The sequence below is a fragment of the Battus philenor genome, unplaced genomic scaffold, assembly GCF_028537555.1.
Source record: "Battus philenor isolate CCGP_79_NKW_IND1 unplaced genomic scaffold, ilBatPhil1.0.hap1 SCAF_11, whole genome shotgun sequence".
Lineage (NCBI taxonomy): Eukaryota > Metazoa > Arthropoda > Insecta > Lepidoptera > Papilionidae > Battus > Battus philenor.
In genome coordinates this window covers 951,972-972,360 of record NW_027181673.1, presented here as the reverse complement: position 1 = coordinate 972,360, position 20,389 = coordinate 951,972, and the positions used below count along the sequence as shown (strand labels likewise).

The window sequence follows — 20,389 nt, the reverse complement described above, 5'->3', positions numbered from 1 at the left end:
ATTCGAAAAATATTGAATTCTATTTATTATCAAATCTTTACTATCTAATTACCTATACTTCTGGCGGCCGGCCCGCCATCAGTTCATGATTTACCCGAGTGGCCCCTAGTCTTAATAAGTCTGTGCAACCATGCCTATACCCTCACATCACCCGACTTCACTATTTATAATAAAAATAAACACCGAATCGATCTTAGTAGAAATACAACAAGAGCACACATGATGAAGTTATATATTTATTTACACTTTATTGTACAGCATAGATAATAACTATAAAAAGAAACAGTTTATATAGAGGTACAAGGGGCGGTCTTATCGCCCGAGGCGATCTCTAGCAGACAACCTTTGGAAGGAGATCATACACATGGATGAGAGGACAGCTTAGGGTGTACATACATATATAGTACATGTCCCAGCGAATTGATGTACTTCGACTTGTTAACCTACAGTTTCTACACCTTTAGCGGGTGGATGTGAAGTAAAAATCAGGTATTTGCTTCTCAAAATCAGTCCAAATGTAATGACGATGGTAACATTACTAAATGCGTCGAAATTTAAACTCTTGTTCGATTTGAATTCGAATTCTGAATAATATTTTGAAAGTATTGTAGCCAGTTACAAGAGATACAGTGAAAATATAACGATACAATCACGTGAAAATATGTACTATTTTATTGTATTGTCCGTAAATGGTCTAAATAAATAAAAAGATTGATGTTGCCATATAAGTTGAACAATTCAAACGATGTATTCCAAATAGTGTTGCAATAACGTCCCACGGTAACAAGAATATCTGATATCCGCTCGCACCGGACCTGAGAGCGGCTTTCGTAGTACCATTGTTAAGACTGAGAAACAGATTCGATATCTTGAACAATTAGAAGATGTCAATCATGTAGCGGTTGAGTTTTGCAACGCAGCATCTCGCACGGATAGGTCACCCGGGTCGTAGGAAACTATTGTTACGTACTATGGGTTCTGACTCGAAATGAAACACCTCTGGTTCACAAGGAGTCCTTTATTCACAAATCAGATCGTCACCCCACTTTAACACAAATTATACTTTCGCTTAGTCCAAACTACGCCTTCAAATCGCTTAAGAAATCACTACTCAAATAACTTACCAAATAGTCACTTTGTATCACTGATCGTAGATCTTAATCTTATAACTCGAAAAACAACACTGAACTGTTGACATGGGGAGTACACCTATTTATACCACAGAGAAGGTTCTAGTAAGTTCGCGATAGTTCTCGGTTAAAATTTCCGAGAACCGCACACAAAAAGCAGTTTTACAGCACTTTTGTGTTTGGCGTTTACTAGGGTACCGTGTTTATTGTTTAGAGGGTTCTGTAACTCGTGCTTTGTAACACTATGTTAGCAAACACATCACACTCCATCTCTTGGTAAAATTGCCTCGCTCGTATGGACAATGATTCCGACAAGAGATTTCATTCCATACACATTTACTGAACCTGAATCTACTTAACTGATGAACTAAGTCTTTTTATATCATAAATATCTGAATATTAATGTGACCGGAGAGTAATGTCGTTTCTTTCTGTATATTTTACAGAAAACCCGATTGATTTTGACCGCCCCGGCATTGATTTGTATATTAGACGACAAAAGGTTGTTGATAACGAAGGTGAATATATCGTTGATTAGAAATAAAAACTTGTTAAAATGTAGTCCTGTGAATTTAACTTAAGAATGCGACATTACTTTTGTATCCCTGAAAATTACATGATACATTCAAATAACAAAATAATTGAAGTTTAGTTAAAAAATTTGTATTACTCTCTACGCAACTAAATTTAATGTAATATATTTATTAATGTTTGTGTATATTGTTAAGTGTAAAGAATTTCTAAGAATTTGCTAAGTGATATCATGATTTTTCTTTAAAAATCATACTAACATAGACATGTGCCCATGAAGTTCATAGTCACACAACACAAATAGGTTTCCTTGGAAGTTCACATGCTTATTGAAAACAATGTACAACGTAATAATGGGGTAATTACTACGTACTAAGTTTTTATTGGTCTATCCTTAGACCTAGAACTGCAATAGGGACTTCATGTTGTGATTTATAGAAGTACTTAAGTTTTGAAAATGGAATAAAAATATCCTAATACACATACGATATATTTATACTATTACATACCTATAAGCTTGTCCGAAAATCTACATATTGTGACCTTATTTCAAAATGGTCACACACATATATTTATTTACTTATTTCATAACCAAAAATCATAAATACGTATTACAAACCGCATTTACATAATCGTTGACTGATAAAATAAATAGTGACCATCAGTGCCCACAGTAAAAACGAAATTGTGGAATAAACACCGAAGGTGCTTGTAATAGTAATAATACCAGTAAATATAAAATAATAAACAAAAATTACTTCCAATAATTATTTATTATATTTTTCAAACATAAGAACTTAATCTTGACATAAGTTTTAATTGATGTCAAATTTTTCACAGCTAAGGACGGGCGTTTTAATATATTTTCCTGTTTTTTTAGGACAGGAAAAACTATTGTTTTCTATATTTTAAATCAATTAAATTATCATTGTCTGTTATTAAACAATAATTATACATACGATACACGGCATAATAGGCATCTTAATTGACTATCATTGAATTTGATAATATAACAATTAAATATGTTTTTCTTAATTTCAGGTTCAACTGGCACTCCCACGCGGGAGGTTCGATTAAGGCAGCCTTCCTATAGAGAAACCGCTAAGAGAACCTCCAGCTATGGCTCCAGTGCATCATCTCTTCCGCAAAGGTAACATGATCATGATTCAGCCATAGAAAGTTCACTACGGCATATACTTCTACCATAGTTTTCCTAAAGACTTATTGGTAGACTGTTGTCTTAACAAGAACGAAGAGGGTAAACAGATCGAATTAAACAAAATTAATAAACAGAGGTAACAGATATTTTATGTACTTAGCATTACAATGCTATCCATTTAAGTTACTTCTTGGTGAAGAAGTCGCAGGGAAATTCTTTGCCCTTCACAATTCAAACGCCTATTAACAGAGCATACTTTGTTTTTATTTTTACTAGTAACTTTATGTACATTATTCATACATTTAATATTTTTTTGGACATAGACAAAGTTAGTAAGAAAAGGACCAATATTTAGCCACTACCGCACATGCAGTGGTAGTCATGCAATGAAATGCACCGCCCGCCAGCCCGCTGGTAAATGCGTATGCGGCAAACAATGCTAATCACACAACCGCCAAACCACTCAACACGTGCTTCACCCCTCCACGGGGCATCCCCGGGAGCTATGTTACACCGATTAGGGCCAAACAAGACTCTTAGTTATAATTACGTGCCCATATTTGACATTGTGTGCACATTGGTTGTAGACGCGGTCCTCAACACCAGTCGACGGGCTCGCTGCAGTCGGACTCGCCGGCGTCATCATCATCGCTGTCACCAGCGCCATCACCATCGCCACGAGCGACGCCCGCCCCCCACCTCGCACCACATCCACCACACCCCCCGCAGCCATACAGGTATACCCCAGGTTACTTTTGCATCTCTTTTATACGTAAGTACTTAGATAGATACGTGTATAGATAGATAGATTAAACTGTGATTTAAAAAAAAATCACAATTTTATGACATATCCATTGCTATATATGACTATATTTTTGCGTTTAGCAACCTACTACAATAATAACCCATACATTAAAAGTAGTACAAATAATTGTAGAATTATTGATAGAAAATTAGAATCTCTAAGTAATTCCATATTTTGTTTTAAAATTTTACTTCATTGTGACGACCCTGAGTAAGTAATCTCTTGTGTCCAATAGAAATATTAGTGTAGTAAATAATTATAAAAAAAACATATAACTCATTTGTGACAACCCTGGCTTTATTAGGAAAATGATATATAAAAAAACTTTAATTTGCTTAAATGCGTCTATAGGACTGGCACTTGGTATTGTACATCTGTTTTAACAGGTTAAAGTGAACAGGCCGTTACAGGTAAAGTTTTCAAAGTGCGATCAGCGAAGCTTGTAGGCTTTAGGGCAGGCTGCAGCTTCTGCTCCTGCCGCTAAAGCCTCCCAAGTCTTTTATCATCGCTTCTCATGGACGAGGGCACCCTGGCTTGGATTGTCACTCATTCCGCCACAAAAGTGCCTGAGAGATCCGATAATTTTTTACAACTCTCTCTGCAAACACATTGGTATAGCCAGGGTTGTCACAAGCATAGCCAATCAGTAATCTCATTTTATATTTATTTTCGTCTAAACCCTTGTATTTACAATATTTCCACGTATAATTTATTTAGTATATAGTCATCATAGAAAACATAAATATAGAGTAGACCCTATAGCCCTACCAGACGTTACTTGGCGGCATTACCAACACAATAGTCCGTCGAATCCTACTTAGTTTGCTACGTCCGGGCTTGTGCACTGTACTAGATCGCGCAATAACTCCACGTCCAGCAACCAGAGCGGCACACACGGGAACAGCCTCACCAAGCGCTGGAACTCCACCGGAGACTTCAACGCGCAGGGTCTCATCGCCACCAGCAGGTCAGTGTTCCCGCTTTGCCAACGATATGTTATGCATACCTTTTACTTAATGTACAACATAGAAATAACCCAGTAGATCAGCAAGTTGAAGTTGAACGTTGTACAAACCACCTGGTCGTCGGAGGACGCTATATGCAGGTCGCTTTAAACCACTCCAATGTCCAACACTGGACATCCTACGGCTAAAATTATAATAATATTAAACCAAACTTGTTCTACTTAAAGTGTTATAAATTAACTAAATAAAATAACGTATGCATAACATATCGATTATCCCAACAACTCTGCATGCCTATGTAGTCCCTTTTATACATTTGACATTATTTTGGAAATGTCCGAATTTTGCTGATAGCGATAATCATCATTACTTAAGTTTTACATTTCATTTCTCTAGTATAAGTGATGATGAGAGCATTTACATCTATTTTCGATCCATAGTTTCCAAAATTATACACTTGGACCCTCTGAGGTCTCGACAGAGTTCCATGTCGGTGTAATAAAAAGTGGCGTTCCTCAAAAATTTTTCTGCTTTTAATAATGTAAAACTGAACGACTGTTATTTGTAAAAACTTGTTAGTTTCATATTCAGATCAAATATTCACATTTTTGATTGAATTTTGGAAATGTGGTAAAAACGTAGCTGCAAGAGGTCCACCGAAAACAGCTTTTAAAACTGGTCTATGGATAAAAATATTTCTGATTATTAAATGTCGATAATTTAGTTTTAATACACGAAAAAACTTTTTTTGTTTTCTGGTGTTTTATCTACTCTGTGAGATTCTCGTGTACCAATTTGAAGTCCTGTGTCAATCTAATGCCTTTGTTCTATCTCCTATAGATTCACCACAACAAAATCGTTGTTAAATTTGTATTCTAAGCCGTCGCAAAACGGACCCATAATGAAACATGGGTAAGTCTATGGTGTTTTATGGTGATGGTGCTACACGGAATTTGTGGGAGCTTCTGTTTTTCTATCACTAACATATATTAACCGTTTGATCCGTATTTTCCAAGCTTGTGATGGTTATTCTAATTTTAAATAATATAATCATTCATTTTATACATAAACTAAACATTAAATATCAGATACGAGATCCATGACAAGGTTCATTTTATTTTACAATTCGAGATGAATCAAAATCAAAATATTCTTTATTAGAATATTCTGTTTCAAAAATCAATTAGCTGATATGTTAACTAAAGCATTACCAACTCAGTCTTATCTATTTAAGAGATCAGATTTTGTTTTCTTTTCACAACTTTTGATGTGAATTTCAGTGATGGATTTCTTTTTGAATTATAGTTAAGTTTTAGGGGGAGTGTTGAGTAATACAGTATATAGTTTTTCTTTGTTCCTGAAAATTTAACTAGAGCAAAACCGTGTATGAATTTCATTGTAACTGCGTTGTTCTTGCTGTATCTGTTTTACTTTAATACAAATTTCTATTTTAAATCATTACTATTGTTTAATAAATAAATATTCTATAAGCGTATAAATCACTTTCGAATCGTCAAATAACATAAAACGTCGGTATTGTTAACCCCACAGCAGTGTTACAAAGCGCACAGCCGCTCTATAGGAGTAATCAAATGATTACTAAGGGGCCAATTAGAAAATGGATTCAGAAAGGATTTAACCCTTTCATATAAAAATTATGTATATTACATAGGAGAACGTAACAATTTTAGAAAGGCTTAGGTGGTTACACAAAAAAGGTTGATAAACACTGCTCTATAGGAAGCTGAAGGAAAAGAGCTTGCGAGAAATACAACAGTTCTTCTTTAGAAATATATTTTTATAAAGAGTGCCCGACAATAATTAGTTTCCTGATTGAGCACCAACAAAATTAAATTTCACGCATTAACATCAATGTACGAATAACAAACATACAAATCTTACAGGGAATTTTAAAACCAATTTATTTTTAAGAACGTTCACCAAAAACTTTTTTTACTTACTGAATCTATAATAATATATAGCTCTGCATTATTTGTGACGTATTCCGATTATGAAACAATTAAAGATAAAGTCGCTTTTTATTCCGGGAAAATCTATATTTTCAAGATATACCCTGTCCGTTGGGGAAGAACAGTGTTATGTAGGATTTATACTCACTAAACCATCTTCGGAGATGTCATTTGCGCCGGCAAGATATCCTGGTAACTCCGTTCAAACCTCCCCACAGGCCTTCGCACTATTTTTAATAGCAACCCTCCTGTAATAAGGTTTGATACCACATCGATCAATCTTCTGCCTTGGAGTTGCCAAAGTAGAGATAGTTTAGGGCCCCAACTCTAGCGGACTGCCCGGCATGGCAGTGGGAGCAGTGGATCCTGGCGGACGAGATCGAACAGGACCTTTCCTTGCCAGCACTCGTGTTGGCGATGCTGAGCGGGTCAACTGCGTGGAGGGCCGTGGCCTCTATCTGTGAGACCGTCATGGGCCAGAAGGAGGCGGCTGAACGGGATCGGCAGAAGACAGAGCGCTCGCAGACGACGCCGTCAGCCGAGGGGACGCGCATCGCGACGGCCTTCCGGTTATTGGTGCTCCCCTGCCATAAACGGGGCCTTCAGAGTCGCGGGAGTTTAGGGTGGGGGCCCTAAACTCCCACTAGCTTCGGCGACTCTGAGGCAGACGATGGTTCGACGTGGTCTCGAACCATCGTGATAGCACCATGAGAGTTTCGGGGGTAGCGTATACACGCATACAACGTGATGGGCTATCGAAAAAATAAAAAAATAGCACGGCGCAAGGGAAGACCGCGTGGCGATCCCTGACCGGAAGATACCGCAGTCCCCCGTATAGCGCAGAGGGCGACCACCGGGGTGGGGGGGGGTTTAGTGGGTAGGAATCCCACATACCCCTGTTCTCCCCCCCAGAGGCGGGGCATCTTGAACACCAGAAGATTTCCCCCACCGAAACAAAAAAAGGGCCCCTACACTAAACGCAAATCAAATTCAACGGACATAGTTTAACTTTTGTTCGCTTTAAGAAAAAAATGTATTACTGTAATTATAAAGATAGAAAGCTGCATTTCTGCCCTGCTCTAGAAGAATCTGTTCTTCGTAAATCCTCACTTGGTAGACAGACATAGTTCATTTCACGAAAAGATCTTTGACGGAGGCCTATGCTATGCAGTGGTTTACACAATTCCACAGAGGCGCTTTTCACGTTGACAATTGATGAACTGTAGCGTGTCATAAGAAGTTAACTCCTAAAAGAAACACACAGAACGATGAAGTTAACAAACACATTTATTCTTATACAAGCAAGAATATAACATATACATAGGTCGCGGAAAGTCGCTTCCAGTGCAGGACGAGTCGTCGTAGCGATCTATGGTGAAAGTCTATCTATGCCTTGTAGTGGGCGTCCACCGGCTGAAAAGTAGAAGATTAATAGTAACTCCAATAATCAGCTGTATCCGTCACTTAATTTCACTTACTTTATGCAAATCTTATTTTAACTAAAGCTCCTAAAATATCTTTTTTTTTTGGTAAAACTTTTTTGGTGTACAAGTTCTCCTCTGACTTATGGGAGAAGGACAAAGTTATGTGTGATTCCTACCCACTTAAACCGTTCTTAGTACTCTGGTAAATGCGCCGGTGTCTCCATATTATATCAAAGTACAACTATTGGAAAAAATAGATATACAATATCTACTACCTTTTGATACTTTGGCCTGTAGAACCTATCCCTTCCATTTGCGAAAAGAGATCAGGCGCTCCAAGTAATGATCGCTATTGCGAGCAATGTGTCACAAAATTTTCTGATTTTTTTTCTAATTATTATGGCATGGCTAAAGGAAAATTGTGATTAAATTTATATATATGTACATTTTATTTCCGCATGAACCGATCAGGAAACGAAGTGGATGCAAGTATGTTTGTTCATATTCGATTACTGCACTGTTTTCACTATGTATAGTCATATAATATCATATACATATATATGTGTATATTAATGTACATAGTTTTGCGTAAAATGTGTGTTATTAATTAAATGAAACGCCAACAACGTTGTATGTTATCAAAAAGTAAGGTCAAATTGTCATTTAAAACCGACGACTGCCACGTCGAAATAAAATCAAAGATTTGATGCTTGATCATCGCTTGACAACTAGAGATCTCGTTGATGGCGTAGGAATATCATTTGGCGCAGCCCAAGGATGATTTACATCTTAAACGCATCAAATCTCGTTGGTCGATGTCATACTGCATTGAATCTTAGCGACTTTTTTGTCCAAAAACTCGACTAATATTTCGCAACCACAGTGTTCACCTGATTTGTCTTGACTTCTGGCAATTCAAAAACGAGGTCAATACGGGGACTTAATTTTAACACGATTGAGAAGATAAAAACCTAATCGATGAATATCTTGAAGGCTATACAGGAAATAGACTATTCCAGCTTTTTTGAAGATTAGAAAAAGCGTTATTTAAAGTGCCTTTCAATGGATGGGAATTGATTTGGAGGATTAACAGAGAATTTTATTTACATTTTTTTATGAACAAATTCACCTTACTTTTTGATCACAGTATTACAATAAAGCAAGCTGTCACCGCTTGATATTTAGCACATCGGTTTTAAAGTGAAAACATGCGCTGAAAAAAAAATGTTTTAATAATAAATTAATAGTATAAATCGTGTAGTTTCTACATAATTTATGTTTTATATGTTTATTATTATTCATATTTAACACATATGTATGTCATATTTAAAAGTAAATATAGATTAATTTACAATCGTTTTACAAACCATAGATGCAATGCTCGGAATATTTTTTATTTAAAATCAATAACGGGAACGCACGTAGACATACGAAAATAAGTGGTAGTAGGCGGGCCATAGCTACTAGGGCCTTAGGGTTCTAGAGTTAAGACAGTATTAGCTGCATTATGTCATCGTCAACGGCGCATCAAAAAGGGGAATTCCACAGAAATATAATTCTTTACATACATGGAGCGATAGAGGGCGCTTTACCGTACTTCTAGACTTTTGATTGGCTGACGATTTTTATTGCTTGAACATTGTTTTCTTAGTTATAAATAGATATAAATAAAAGCTAAGCTTGTTGAATATTAGTGGCCCTAGGAATAATCCCACATTGATGACCCACACGTGATTTGAACGACCCGCAAACACAGAGTAAGATGTCCACCAAGAAGAATAATAGATGAACTTGTTAAGATTGTCCAAAGACGCTTTATTCAGACCGACGTTGAAAATCTATACGAGAAGCCAAAGTCCAACAAAATCTATCATACAATTGAAAAGATTACATATTAAAAATAGATTTAGTTTCAAGATATAGGGTGGGCCATAAATTTTTGCACTTTTGAAACATGTGTAGAAATAAAAGTACAAATGCTATTTTGTTTATGATTTATTTACCGTAATTATCATTTATTGAAATTTATTTTTTAAAAATTACATCGTCGAGATGTGCTCCGTCTCGCCGTTGACACTCGCAAAAATTTTTGGCCCACCCTATATTTGTTTGCAATTAAACGACAACTTAGATTAGTTCATTATGTAATTAACTTGATCACTTAACTAATAACATTTGCTTTAAATTTAACGACATATACCAATGTCCTCACTTAAAGCTTGGCGGCTTACAAAATCAGTGAATACAGCTTTACCATTGCTCCAATCAAGCCCACGATCTGGCTGGTTAGCTAGTGTGTTTAGAAGGTCTTAAAGCGTCTTCAACTCTACCAGCTCTTGTCTATTAATGCTGTAAATGCCAGAAGGCATTCAGAATTTATCATAGACAAAAAAGGAACGAACTGTCTTAATTCATGAGATAATGCGTATCATTGCTTTTGGGTCGAAAGGTTTTAAAGTGACGATCATAATCAGATAGACGCGATGTAAGTTGACCCCAATAGGTAGACCTATAACAAAGCCAGGGTCACGGGAAATCTCTGGACCCGGGCAACGCAAGACCGGTCCTTGGGGAGGTCTATACCTTGTGTATAAAAAGGACCAATATATAGCTACTTCCGCCATGCAGCAGTAGTCGTGCAATAAAGTCAAAAGACTGTGTGTTTGGCACTAATCGGTGTAACATTACTCCTGAGGATGCCCCGTGGAGTTATGAAACATGTTTTGAGTGATTAAACGGCGGTAATTGTGTAATTCGCATTGTTTGCCGCATGCCCATTTATGAGTGGGCTGACGGGCGGTGCACTTTATTGCACGACTACTGCTGTATGGCGGAAGTGGCTATATATTAGACCTTTTCTTACTTAGGATGGACTTGAAATAACGCCTGAATCCATTAGATACTCTACCTTGTGGTTGTTCTTACAGTGCATATACTTAATGTCTGTGTTTTTTTATATAAGTCACCCGTTTTTGGGGACCTTTCATTCTCCCCTGCCGTAGTAAAGCAGGGGCTATATATACAATTATAATTAATAAATCAATTTTATTATTGTCATGCTCCTATTTCATCCTTCGTACGTATATCTATTGGATAATCGTTTTAGTGTAAATAAGTTTTTATGTAGGTTTTTGCTTATATTAAATGAACGACTATACATTTAATGTATTTATATACTATTCGAAACAATTACAAAGGAAAGTGTTTCACAGTTGAAAATCTCTTGTGGTTTTTATTCTATGTTTATAATGCGAGACATGCAGACAAGGTATGAAACAACCTACGCCTTTGTTTATAGCTAATTATTATTTTATTATTTTTATATTCTTCTATTCATTTCTCTTTTTCCCGCTTCAAAATATCTTCCATTCCTTTTCTTACCTTTCCTTTCGTACATAGCATTCTCTTACACTTAAGGTTCAATATCATTAAGGCGAAGATCTCCATGCTCCAGCTGTAGACAACGTTCTCGTTTTCATCTTGAACTACGCTATGAGGATCTTAGATATTATATTCTCTCCGTGGTTGTCAACTTCCTTTGTTTTTTCTCTACATTATTTACTATAAATGGCTCGACTTTTATTTTGTCCCATATATAGCAGCCGTTGTCATTGTATATTACAAAAGTGAAAAATATCACCCGTTCCACTTCACGAACATAATTAACGATTCCTCAACGTACCTTGCAGCCGGATTTTGGTAAATCAGACTTGCGTAAACTCTACTCAGAGAAAAAATATTCCTATAAAATTTCAAATCACCGAGTCTTAAAGTTCTAAAAATGTATTTAAGTGGATCTTTCATATGTATAATTATATTTATATATATTCATATATCTATAACAGTGTAATAATGGACAGGTCTAACTACTGGATTAAGTAGTTTATACTATATTATAAACAATATATATTTCTATATACACCCATATATATATATATATATATATATATATATATATATATATATATATGAAGAGAGAGGGGCTTCTTTCTTTTTGACCCCCTCCCCCTACTATGAAGTTATGTAACTTGAATTTTTCTGGTGATCAATCTAAATCACCTTAAAAGCATAATACGTCCGTACGGTTATAACGAATTTACTAATAAGGGTTTTATCCAGTTTTTTTTAATTTTGTGTTAACATTTAATTTGCGAAAGAAATTTAATATTTCTGGAAAACACGTTACTATAGTCTCACGTTTTTACTTCTAACATAAACATCTTAAAAACATCTTTAAAAAATTCTTTATATATACTTTAAACATGACCCTATAACGTCGAGTCTGGTCGAAAACCAGACGTGAAACACCATATCTCCTTATCGGGTATATATTCAGTCGTTTGCCTTGTCTATCATCCAGTTTTCTTTAAACTACGTCATCTGCTATAACAATGATTCACTATACGTAAATATAATAATAAGGCGTGTATACCAATCTGACAGTTGCAGTAAACTATCCTTATTACGAATTTACGGTACATACGCTGTACATTGCTGATTATGTCATTTGTAAATATTACGTCGTAGTAGCAGAGCGGCAATGGAAATAATACAGCGTTGAAGGTCATTTCGTTTATTTCTGCGAACGCGCAGTCTGTAGTTGGTTTTGATACGGGCAGTGCGGGTCGAAGCGCGTCGACCGGTTTTTTAAAAAGTTACACCGGCGTTCGAATTTTAAATCCTGATATAGATTAAAAAAAATAGCTTTCGTTATTTTACCGCCATGGAGGACAGGTAAAAGTCTATATCACGCTATAACAACCGCCATTTTGTAGATTAGATAATGATAATTGCTTGTTTCTTTTTTTTTATTTTATTTTAGATTGATTACTGTGTAGTCAGTCTGTTTTGTGGAAGCGCGAGGTGTGGGCGTCTTTTGGGTTCGCTGCCGGATTTTTTTTCTTAAAGAATTAGAGATGTCATTCACCCCGATGTAAGTGGGAGTTTGATGCGTTTGATGCGATCGCGTCTATTTTTGCTTTTATTTTGCTATATAGCATGCTATTTATTAATTCGCACGTTATATTTCGTTATTTATTTTACATAAATTTGTAATAGCAAATCGGGTTACTTTCGTTTATTTATTTTATTTAATTAGCTTATATACTTATGATAAATATTCAACATAACTTGATTTACTTAAAGTTATTTAGCATTTTCCTGTTTCTTAAAATACGAGCTTGTTTTTTTCAAAAATATAGATATTTATATAAATCTGAAATTAATATTTTTGTATACATATATTTTAGCAGGATATGTTAGTGGAAATATTAAATAAAAATGTAACAAAAAACCAAAATTTGTGTCCTAAAAATACAATTGCTTATTAACCTATTTAATCTTAATTAAGGTATTTTAAGTTAAACCAAGCAATAGTAAGTTATGACACGCAACCTCACCCACTAACACACTTACGCACAAAATAACTTGGCCGTGCTTAACTTGGACGTGACTCACTTATGGGAAAGTAACTTATGTGCTTTATACTCGCTGAAACATTTCGAGTTTTTTTTTGCCTTTTTTAGATGTAAATTCTCATTGGGTAAGTATGCATTGTTATGTGTTTTAGGTTTTCACATTATTTACTGAAATAATACAAATACATATTATTAAAATAGTTTTACAATACATTTTACATTTATTTTTATTTATAGACAAGACCAATATACGCAAAGTTTAAAGAAAATATATAAAAATTTTAATATGTAAATAAAGTTAGCAATCTATTTTTATGTAAATAACTTCATATTTAAATATATATGAAACTAATGAGCTGGTTACTAGTTTTTTTATTATTTTCATTCAATAGTATTAATTAAATATCATTGAATTAATTTTAACCAACCTTGTTATATTATATATATATACACACACACACACACACATATATATATATATATATATATATATATATATATATATATATATACTTTTTAATCTTTAGTCACAGTCACAGACAAAACTACTAGGCTTGTATATACATGTTACATTTATAGTATGATACATAACTAATTGTTTACCTATACAAAATAGGTGTTATATACGTGTTGTTTTATTAACTCAGAAAAGTTATTTGGGAGATCATTGTTGTGTTACTGGCATTTACAAATACTGCAGGCATGAGGGGTCATACTGCAGATAGAAAAAGCTTCCGAATTGATGGCTTAAGATATGTCTATGAAATAGTACTACGAAAAATAATGTCGCTTTATTAAGTTAAATTCACACGACTACATTTTTAACTAGTTTTTATTTCTAATGAACAATATATTCACCTTCGATATCAACAACCTTTTGCCATTTAGTATAGAAATCAATGCCGGAGCGGTAACAAATTCATCAATTCACTTTATTTTTGATCTGTATTATAAACATCCTATCAAAATGTTAATTGTTTAAGAAATAATAACATAAGCATAATATAGTAGGTGAAGCTTTTTCATGATACAGTTAACTACGTATTAAAATTAATGTTTTGTTTCCTATCTTTCCTTTCAGACTGTTACGCTAGTTATTAGTCTATCATATTGCAAGAGGTTCAGAGTGATCGTTTAATACAGGATGATTGATAATATAATGAGCTTAACTTTCATCGCTTGAAGGCTTTTATGTTAATTACAAATGTTCCTGTATTAGTTCATCTTTTATACTTTTAAACACCGATTAAATATATACAAAATTTTATTTCACACACACACACACATATATATGTATATATATGTTATATTTAAATGTAAATCGTTGCGAACAATGAAAAGCTAAGGATGAAACACAAAGGCCATATAAGGAGGCGAGGCGAAAGCGAAAAATATTTATTCCAAACATTCGTATTTAATCATGCACCGTGTTGTGAGTTTGTGTGATGTACAAGCAGAATTAACGATTAATACAGCTTAATAATATATGTACTGTCGCGAACACAAGTGTTACTTAACTTATAATATTCATTTTTAATATTTATTAATTTTTGTAATAGTTTGTAAAGTCTTGTGTTAGTATCGCATTTCAATATATATGTTTATTATTTATCTGCTTCATATGTTAATGATTTACTAAAAATATTAATTTCAAAGTATATACTCTTCTACAGCGAAATATTTTATATGAGACATTGCACTTGGCTGTACATAAGATGTATACGAAAGAAATATTTAATGAAACATTTGTATCTTATTTTCACGATTTAATTTCAGTACACACACCTGTCAGTACAATGAGGAGGAGGGCTCCATGCGTATGTTCCTGCGTGGACGGCCCGTGGTCCTCTACGGACCTTCTGATCAGGATGGTCTGGACCCTGCCAAAGTCGCGCCGCCACCTCAAAGCAAGCTTAAGCTGGAGTGGGTGTATGGGTACAGGTGAGTGCAGATGTTAAAACTTAAAATTGACCCACTATAGCGAGCTCTCTACCTGTGGGCCGCTAGAATTTTATGTTTGGTCCCATCTGATATATATGCTATTAGCGCGTGAAAGTGATTGACCACACGAGCACGTGTTTGATCCTCGGAGGTAAATTACCACCCTAGCACTTTTTTGGGGTCCCTCATCTGTCCCCCCCCCCCTCTGCTTTTTTGGGAGCAGAGGCGTTACAATTTTGAGTCAAATATTTTTTCCAGTATTTATGTTCATATTTTTCTTTTTTTCATTCATCTTGTTACTTCTTTGAAGCGAAGGTTACCAGTATACGCGATTAACACGTGTTCGTTTCTACTTAATGGTGAGGAAAATGGTAGCCAAGAGTGAATTAGTTTGCGTATATGGCATATTTATGCAGTTCATAATTCACAAGACACCACCGTTGACATCCGAATTCAAATCGCCTTTTGAATTCAAACACGTATTTGACGCAAAAATATTGTGTTCGTAGTGGCCAGCAATACGGAGCCTGTTGCCACAGATAATACTTTAATATCATTTTGCATTTGTAATAATAAAAAAAATTCTCACAAGTTACGTTTAAATCTTAGGATTTAGTTGAGTAGGTGTCGAGTTTTAAGTGTAGCAAGACATTGAGCACACACACATCTAATAATTGAATAAATTACTAAGTTAAAAGCTACCATTCCTACCAAAAATTATAATGACAACTAAAAACCGTTGCTTTCAAAAAATGAATTTCGCTGCACCATTTATGTGAGTGACACGAGAATCGAATGTGGTACGATAACAATCATAAACCATCCTTTAGTCACCAGACTATTTTAATGAGCTATTAACAAATTATATAGGGGCTTGCCACGCAATTTTATATAACTGTAGGTATGGCCGTGACATTGTCGTGTACAGGCGTGGTACATAATAGATGAGGACAGAGAAGACCTTGTACGCTGATCAATACTTTGTCCTTGTTAAACACGGTTCATTGTGGTCATCCTACAATGATACTTAAATGAAATAATCCCGTTTGTACTGAGTTTTATTGCTTTAGAGTAGTATTTATGAACCTTTTATGTGCATACCTTAGCTTTTCTAAAAATCTTACGCCCCCTATGTAACATATATTTTTATATTAAAACTAAAGGTCTAATGGATTCAGGTGTTATTTTGCGGAAGTCCATCCTAAGTAAGAAAAGGACCAATATTATTTATATTACACAGAGTCCACTCATTAGGTAGATAAAATGACATTGTTAAGTCTCTCTGGTCATCCTATGGGAGAAGTCTATGTTCAGCAGTGGTCCAGCATGTTACGGCTAAAAATGTGAGCAGTGCAAATGTTTTTAAAACAATTAACAGACGTTCTTTTCTGCCCCCTTCCACCGCCTACCATAATAAGACCGTGGAGAATGATTATTCATGAACCCGATTAGTAGTTGTGATATACACATCACCTCACTTTCATCACCTACCCACCAGCTTACTACAGGATAGCATTTTGTTCTGATTCACTTTCATTTACATTCCTTTATAATTACATTTTAACTTTCCTATTTTCTTCACATTTAGAATAGTCTTATACACTTCTGTTTTTTTTTTATGAAAAGATTAGGAAAAACTTAAAGAATGAAAGTATATGTTAATAATAAAAGATGAATGAATAAATGACATTGAGGAGGAAGAAAGATCAAACCATATTTAATAGAATCAGGCGTTACCTTGCGGAAGTCCATTCTAAGTAAGAAAAGGACCAATATTTAGCCACTTCCGCACATGCAATGGTAGTCGTGCAACAAAGTGCACCGCCCGCCAGCCCGCTGACAAATGCGTATGCGGCAAACAATGCGAATCAACTGCCACCGCCAAACCACCCAACACGTGTTTCACCACTCCACGGGACATCTTCAGGAGTTATGTTACACCGATCAGTACCAAACACTCGCGTGACTACTGCTGCATGTGTGGAAGTGGCTAAATATTGGTCCTTTTCTTGCAAAGATCAGAGCGTCAATCAAAATTTCCATATGTACGCAAGACAGGGCAAGTTCAAGAGTCCTCCAGAAACGGATACGAAATAAAAAGAAAGTAGTTAAGATAGTAAAAGCGACGTATCAGTATCTACTCTCCTTTGCCAAGATAACTCCGTCTACTAGAAGAGTAAGTTCAGACACTCCATCCTCTGACCCACATCACGCAGCCAAAATTACCTGATCAGCATACCTCGAACAAGCCATATAAGTTCCACCCAACAGGCCACAGCCACTAATTGACCCTCCGAAAGAAAGAACCATTTCAAGCCGTTGTCACCTACATCGTATAATAAAAAATTAGAAACATGAATTATAAGCGAAAGTTTTAGACGATAGTGAAACAGAAGCCAAGTGTCATTGGTAGTTAAAAGCAAGGGCTATTCAGTCTAGAGCACTTGACCAAGTCTTTGTTGAAACTTCACAGGTGACGGCTGTATTACAAGAGGTTCTATAGGCCAGCAAAAAGTTATAAATCCAAGCCAGATATAAAATATAATGAAAGTTTGTTCATTTAATAAAGTGATTTCCAAAGTGGTCTATATCGACCCCTAGGGGTCTATGACCAGCTGCAAGGGGTCTACGTCAGCGAAAAAAAAATTTGGGGGTCCATGAAATGACAATGGGGGTCCACGATAGTGGATCTCAACACGTACACTGATAGTACCTATTTACTTACATCATACTATCTTATAATATGAAAATTATTATCATTTACATTATTTATAAAAGTACCTATGAAGTAAAAAAAATATTATATATGTTTATAAAATTGTATAAGTTGTAGGATGTTGGTATAATAGATTGGTTTTGTTGGTATAGTAGATACAAAATTTTATTTTTAGTAGTTTTAATTTAAATTCAATTAATAAATGTATAAATTAACATCTGTCTTTACTTTACGTTTTTGACACTAAACTTCACTACAGTTAGGAATTGACAGGAAATCAATATCAGGTAAGTAGGGGGTCTACCCAACACGGAAAAACATGGCAAGGGGTCTACGACACAAAAAAGTTTGGGGAACTCTGATTTAATGTAATAGCATGTTGTATTTAAGTTACTGTTTGAAGTTTATGAATTAACTAACTTAAAAAAAAAAAACTATTTATGTACGGCTACAATAGGCGGTCGCTCGAGGTAATCTCTACAAGAAAACCAGCTAATTGCTTCTTGTAGCTCATTTCATAGACCAGAGTTCCCCAAACTTTTTTGTGTCGTAGACCCCTTGCCATGTTTTTCCGTGTTGGGTAGACCCTCTACTTACCTGATATTGATTTCCTGTAAATTTATTTGTTTGTCCCACATTCGTATTTATAGAGTGAATTGAACAAGTCAATGCAAGGTAGCGAAGCTCTGAGACTGCGACTATCAGGTTTTTACAAGTTCAAAATGTATTGCGACCACAAAGCGAATACCAACATTCTACAACTTACACAATTTTATAAACATATATATATTTTTTTTAACTTCATAGGTACTTTTATAAATAATGTAAATGTTTTGATATTATAAGATAGTATGATGTAAGTAAATAGGTACTATCAGTGTATGTGTTGAGATCCACTATTTTAGACCCCCATTTTTATTTCATGGACCTCCAATTTTTTTTTGCTGACGTAGACCCCTTGCAGGTTGTCATAGACCCCTAGAGGTCGATATAGACCACTTTGGGAATCACTGGTATAGACCATCCACCTGGCAGCGACAACAGTGAAAGATTTTTCTATAAATCTAATTTATATTTATTAGACGAGTATGTTATATTATTATTTGTGTAAAAAAATCGTAGGATTAATATACTTAATAATAAGAAGTAGGTGATGTTATTCACATGTATGAGATGGAGTAGCACTAAACACGATCATGTCTTATCTTGTTTCGTCTGAACGAGTTGATTATCGCAAGCAAGCTTCGATGTGTTCATTTTGCGATGGGAAAATTAAAATACGAAATATACAATACATATATAATTCAAATTAAGAACGTAACAATGTATGTAAATCAGTTTTGTATATATATAATGATAAACAATTAATTATTTAATCACAAAAAATTGAAAATAATACTCATTAATATACTATCATTGTATAGGATATAAAAGCGACCTACCGACATATCAAAGCCTTTAACCCTTTCCACTACAAGGCTGTTATGTAGCATCGATAAAATTTAATTGAATTATAGTATCTTGCGATTTTAGAATATGTTTCATTCATTCGTGATTCAAACATTTTAGTAACAAAAATCTTTCCTGTTTTAAAATTTTCCGCAAAAAGAAGTATTACACCATGTCGAGTATCACTCGACAGTGGAGCTTGTGGAACAAAATCAGTGTCGAGTGACACTCATTGGACATTGGAGTGGAAAGGGTTAATTATATAAAGCTAGAAGTCTAATCCACGAGGCTCAGGGGCTAAAGAGTGAGGCGGACATCGATGTCTGTCGAACAACAGACACCCTCTCCCTGATAAAAGATAAATCGACAAAAGATGACTTGCTCTCATACTGTAGAGAAATAATTAAAAAAGCAATTCACAAAAACCAAAGCTAAATAATAATAATAAAAATGTAAATAGAAAATAAGTAATAATGGTAACAACTCTTAGTAAATTGTAAATAAATAGGATTATAAAGCTTAAGTGAAATAAATGTAAAACAAAAGTATGTAAATAAACAGAAATAGAATACTAATGTATAATAAGAGAGGAATGGTAGGTCATAGAGCGAAAGAGAATGAAAGAAGAAATGTGGAATGAAAGATCATAGGATGCGTAAATGAAGAGAGCGAAATTAAAAAAAAATATTGTAAAAAATTAAATAAATGAAAACAAAAGTCTCTGTCCCACACCAGATAGGGGGTACGAGAGGCTAATTAAAAAAAAACAGACACCTTCAGGCTTTATAACAGTGTCCATCATGCAGTAGCAATATCACGTCACGCACGTGCGTGTATTGCACGGACGAGACTCAAGATGCGATCGTAAGATTTATCGATGTG

The 20,389-nt window shown here is 34.9% G+C and overlaps 1 protein-coding gene across 2 annotated transcripts in view; it reads left to right on the top strand.

Annotated features, from left to right (window-relative positions):
- LOC137929746 (echinoderm microtubule-associated protein-like 2) overlaps nucleotides 1-20,389 on the top strand; it is a 114,942-nt gene that overhangs the window by 70,046 nt on the left and 24,507 nt on the right. For both annotated transcript variants that reach the window (XM_068772842.1, XM_068772834.1), the window contains exons 4-8: nucleotides 2,703-2,811; nucleotides 3,408-3,557; nucleotides 4,479-4,592; nucleotides 5,431-5,502; nucleotides 15,178-15,342. In XM_068772842.1, coding sequence (XP_068628943.1) covers nucleotides 2,703-2,811; nucleotides 3,408-3,557; nucleotides 4,479-4,592; nucleotides 5,431-5,502; nucleotides 15,178-15,342 — 610 coding nt within the window. The remainder of the gene's footprint in view (nucleotides 1-2,702; nucleotides 2,812-3,407; nucleotides 3,558-4,478; nucleotides 4,593-5,430; nucleotides 5,503-15,177; nucleotides 15,343-20,389) is intronic.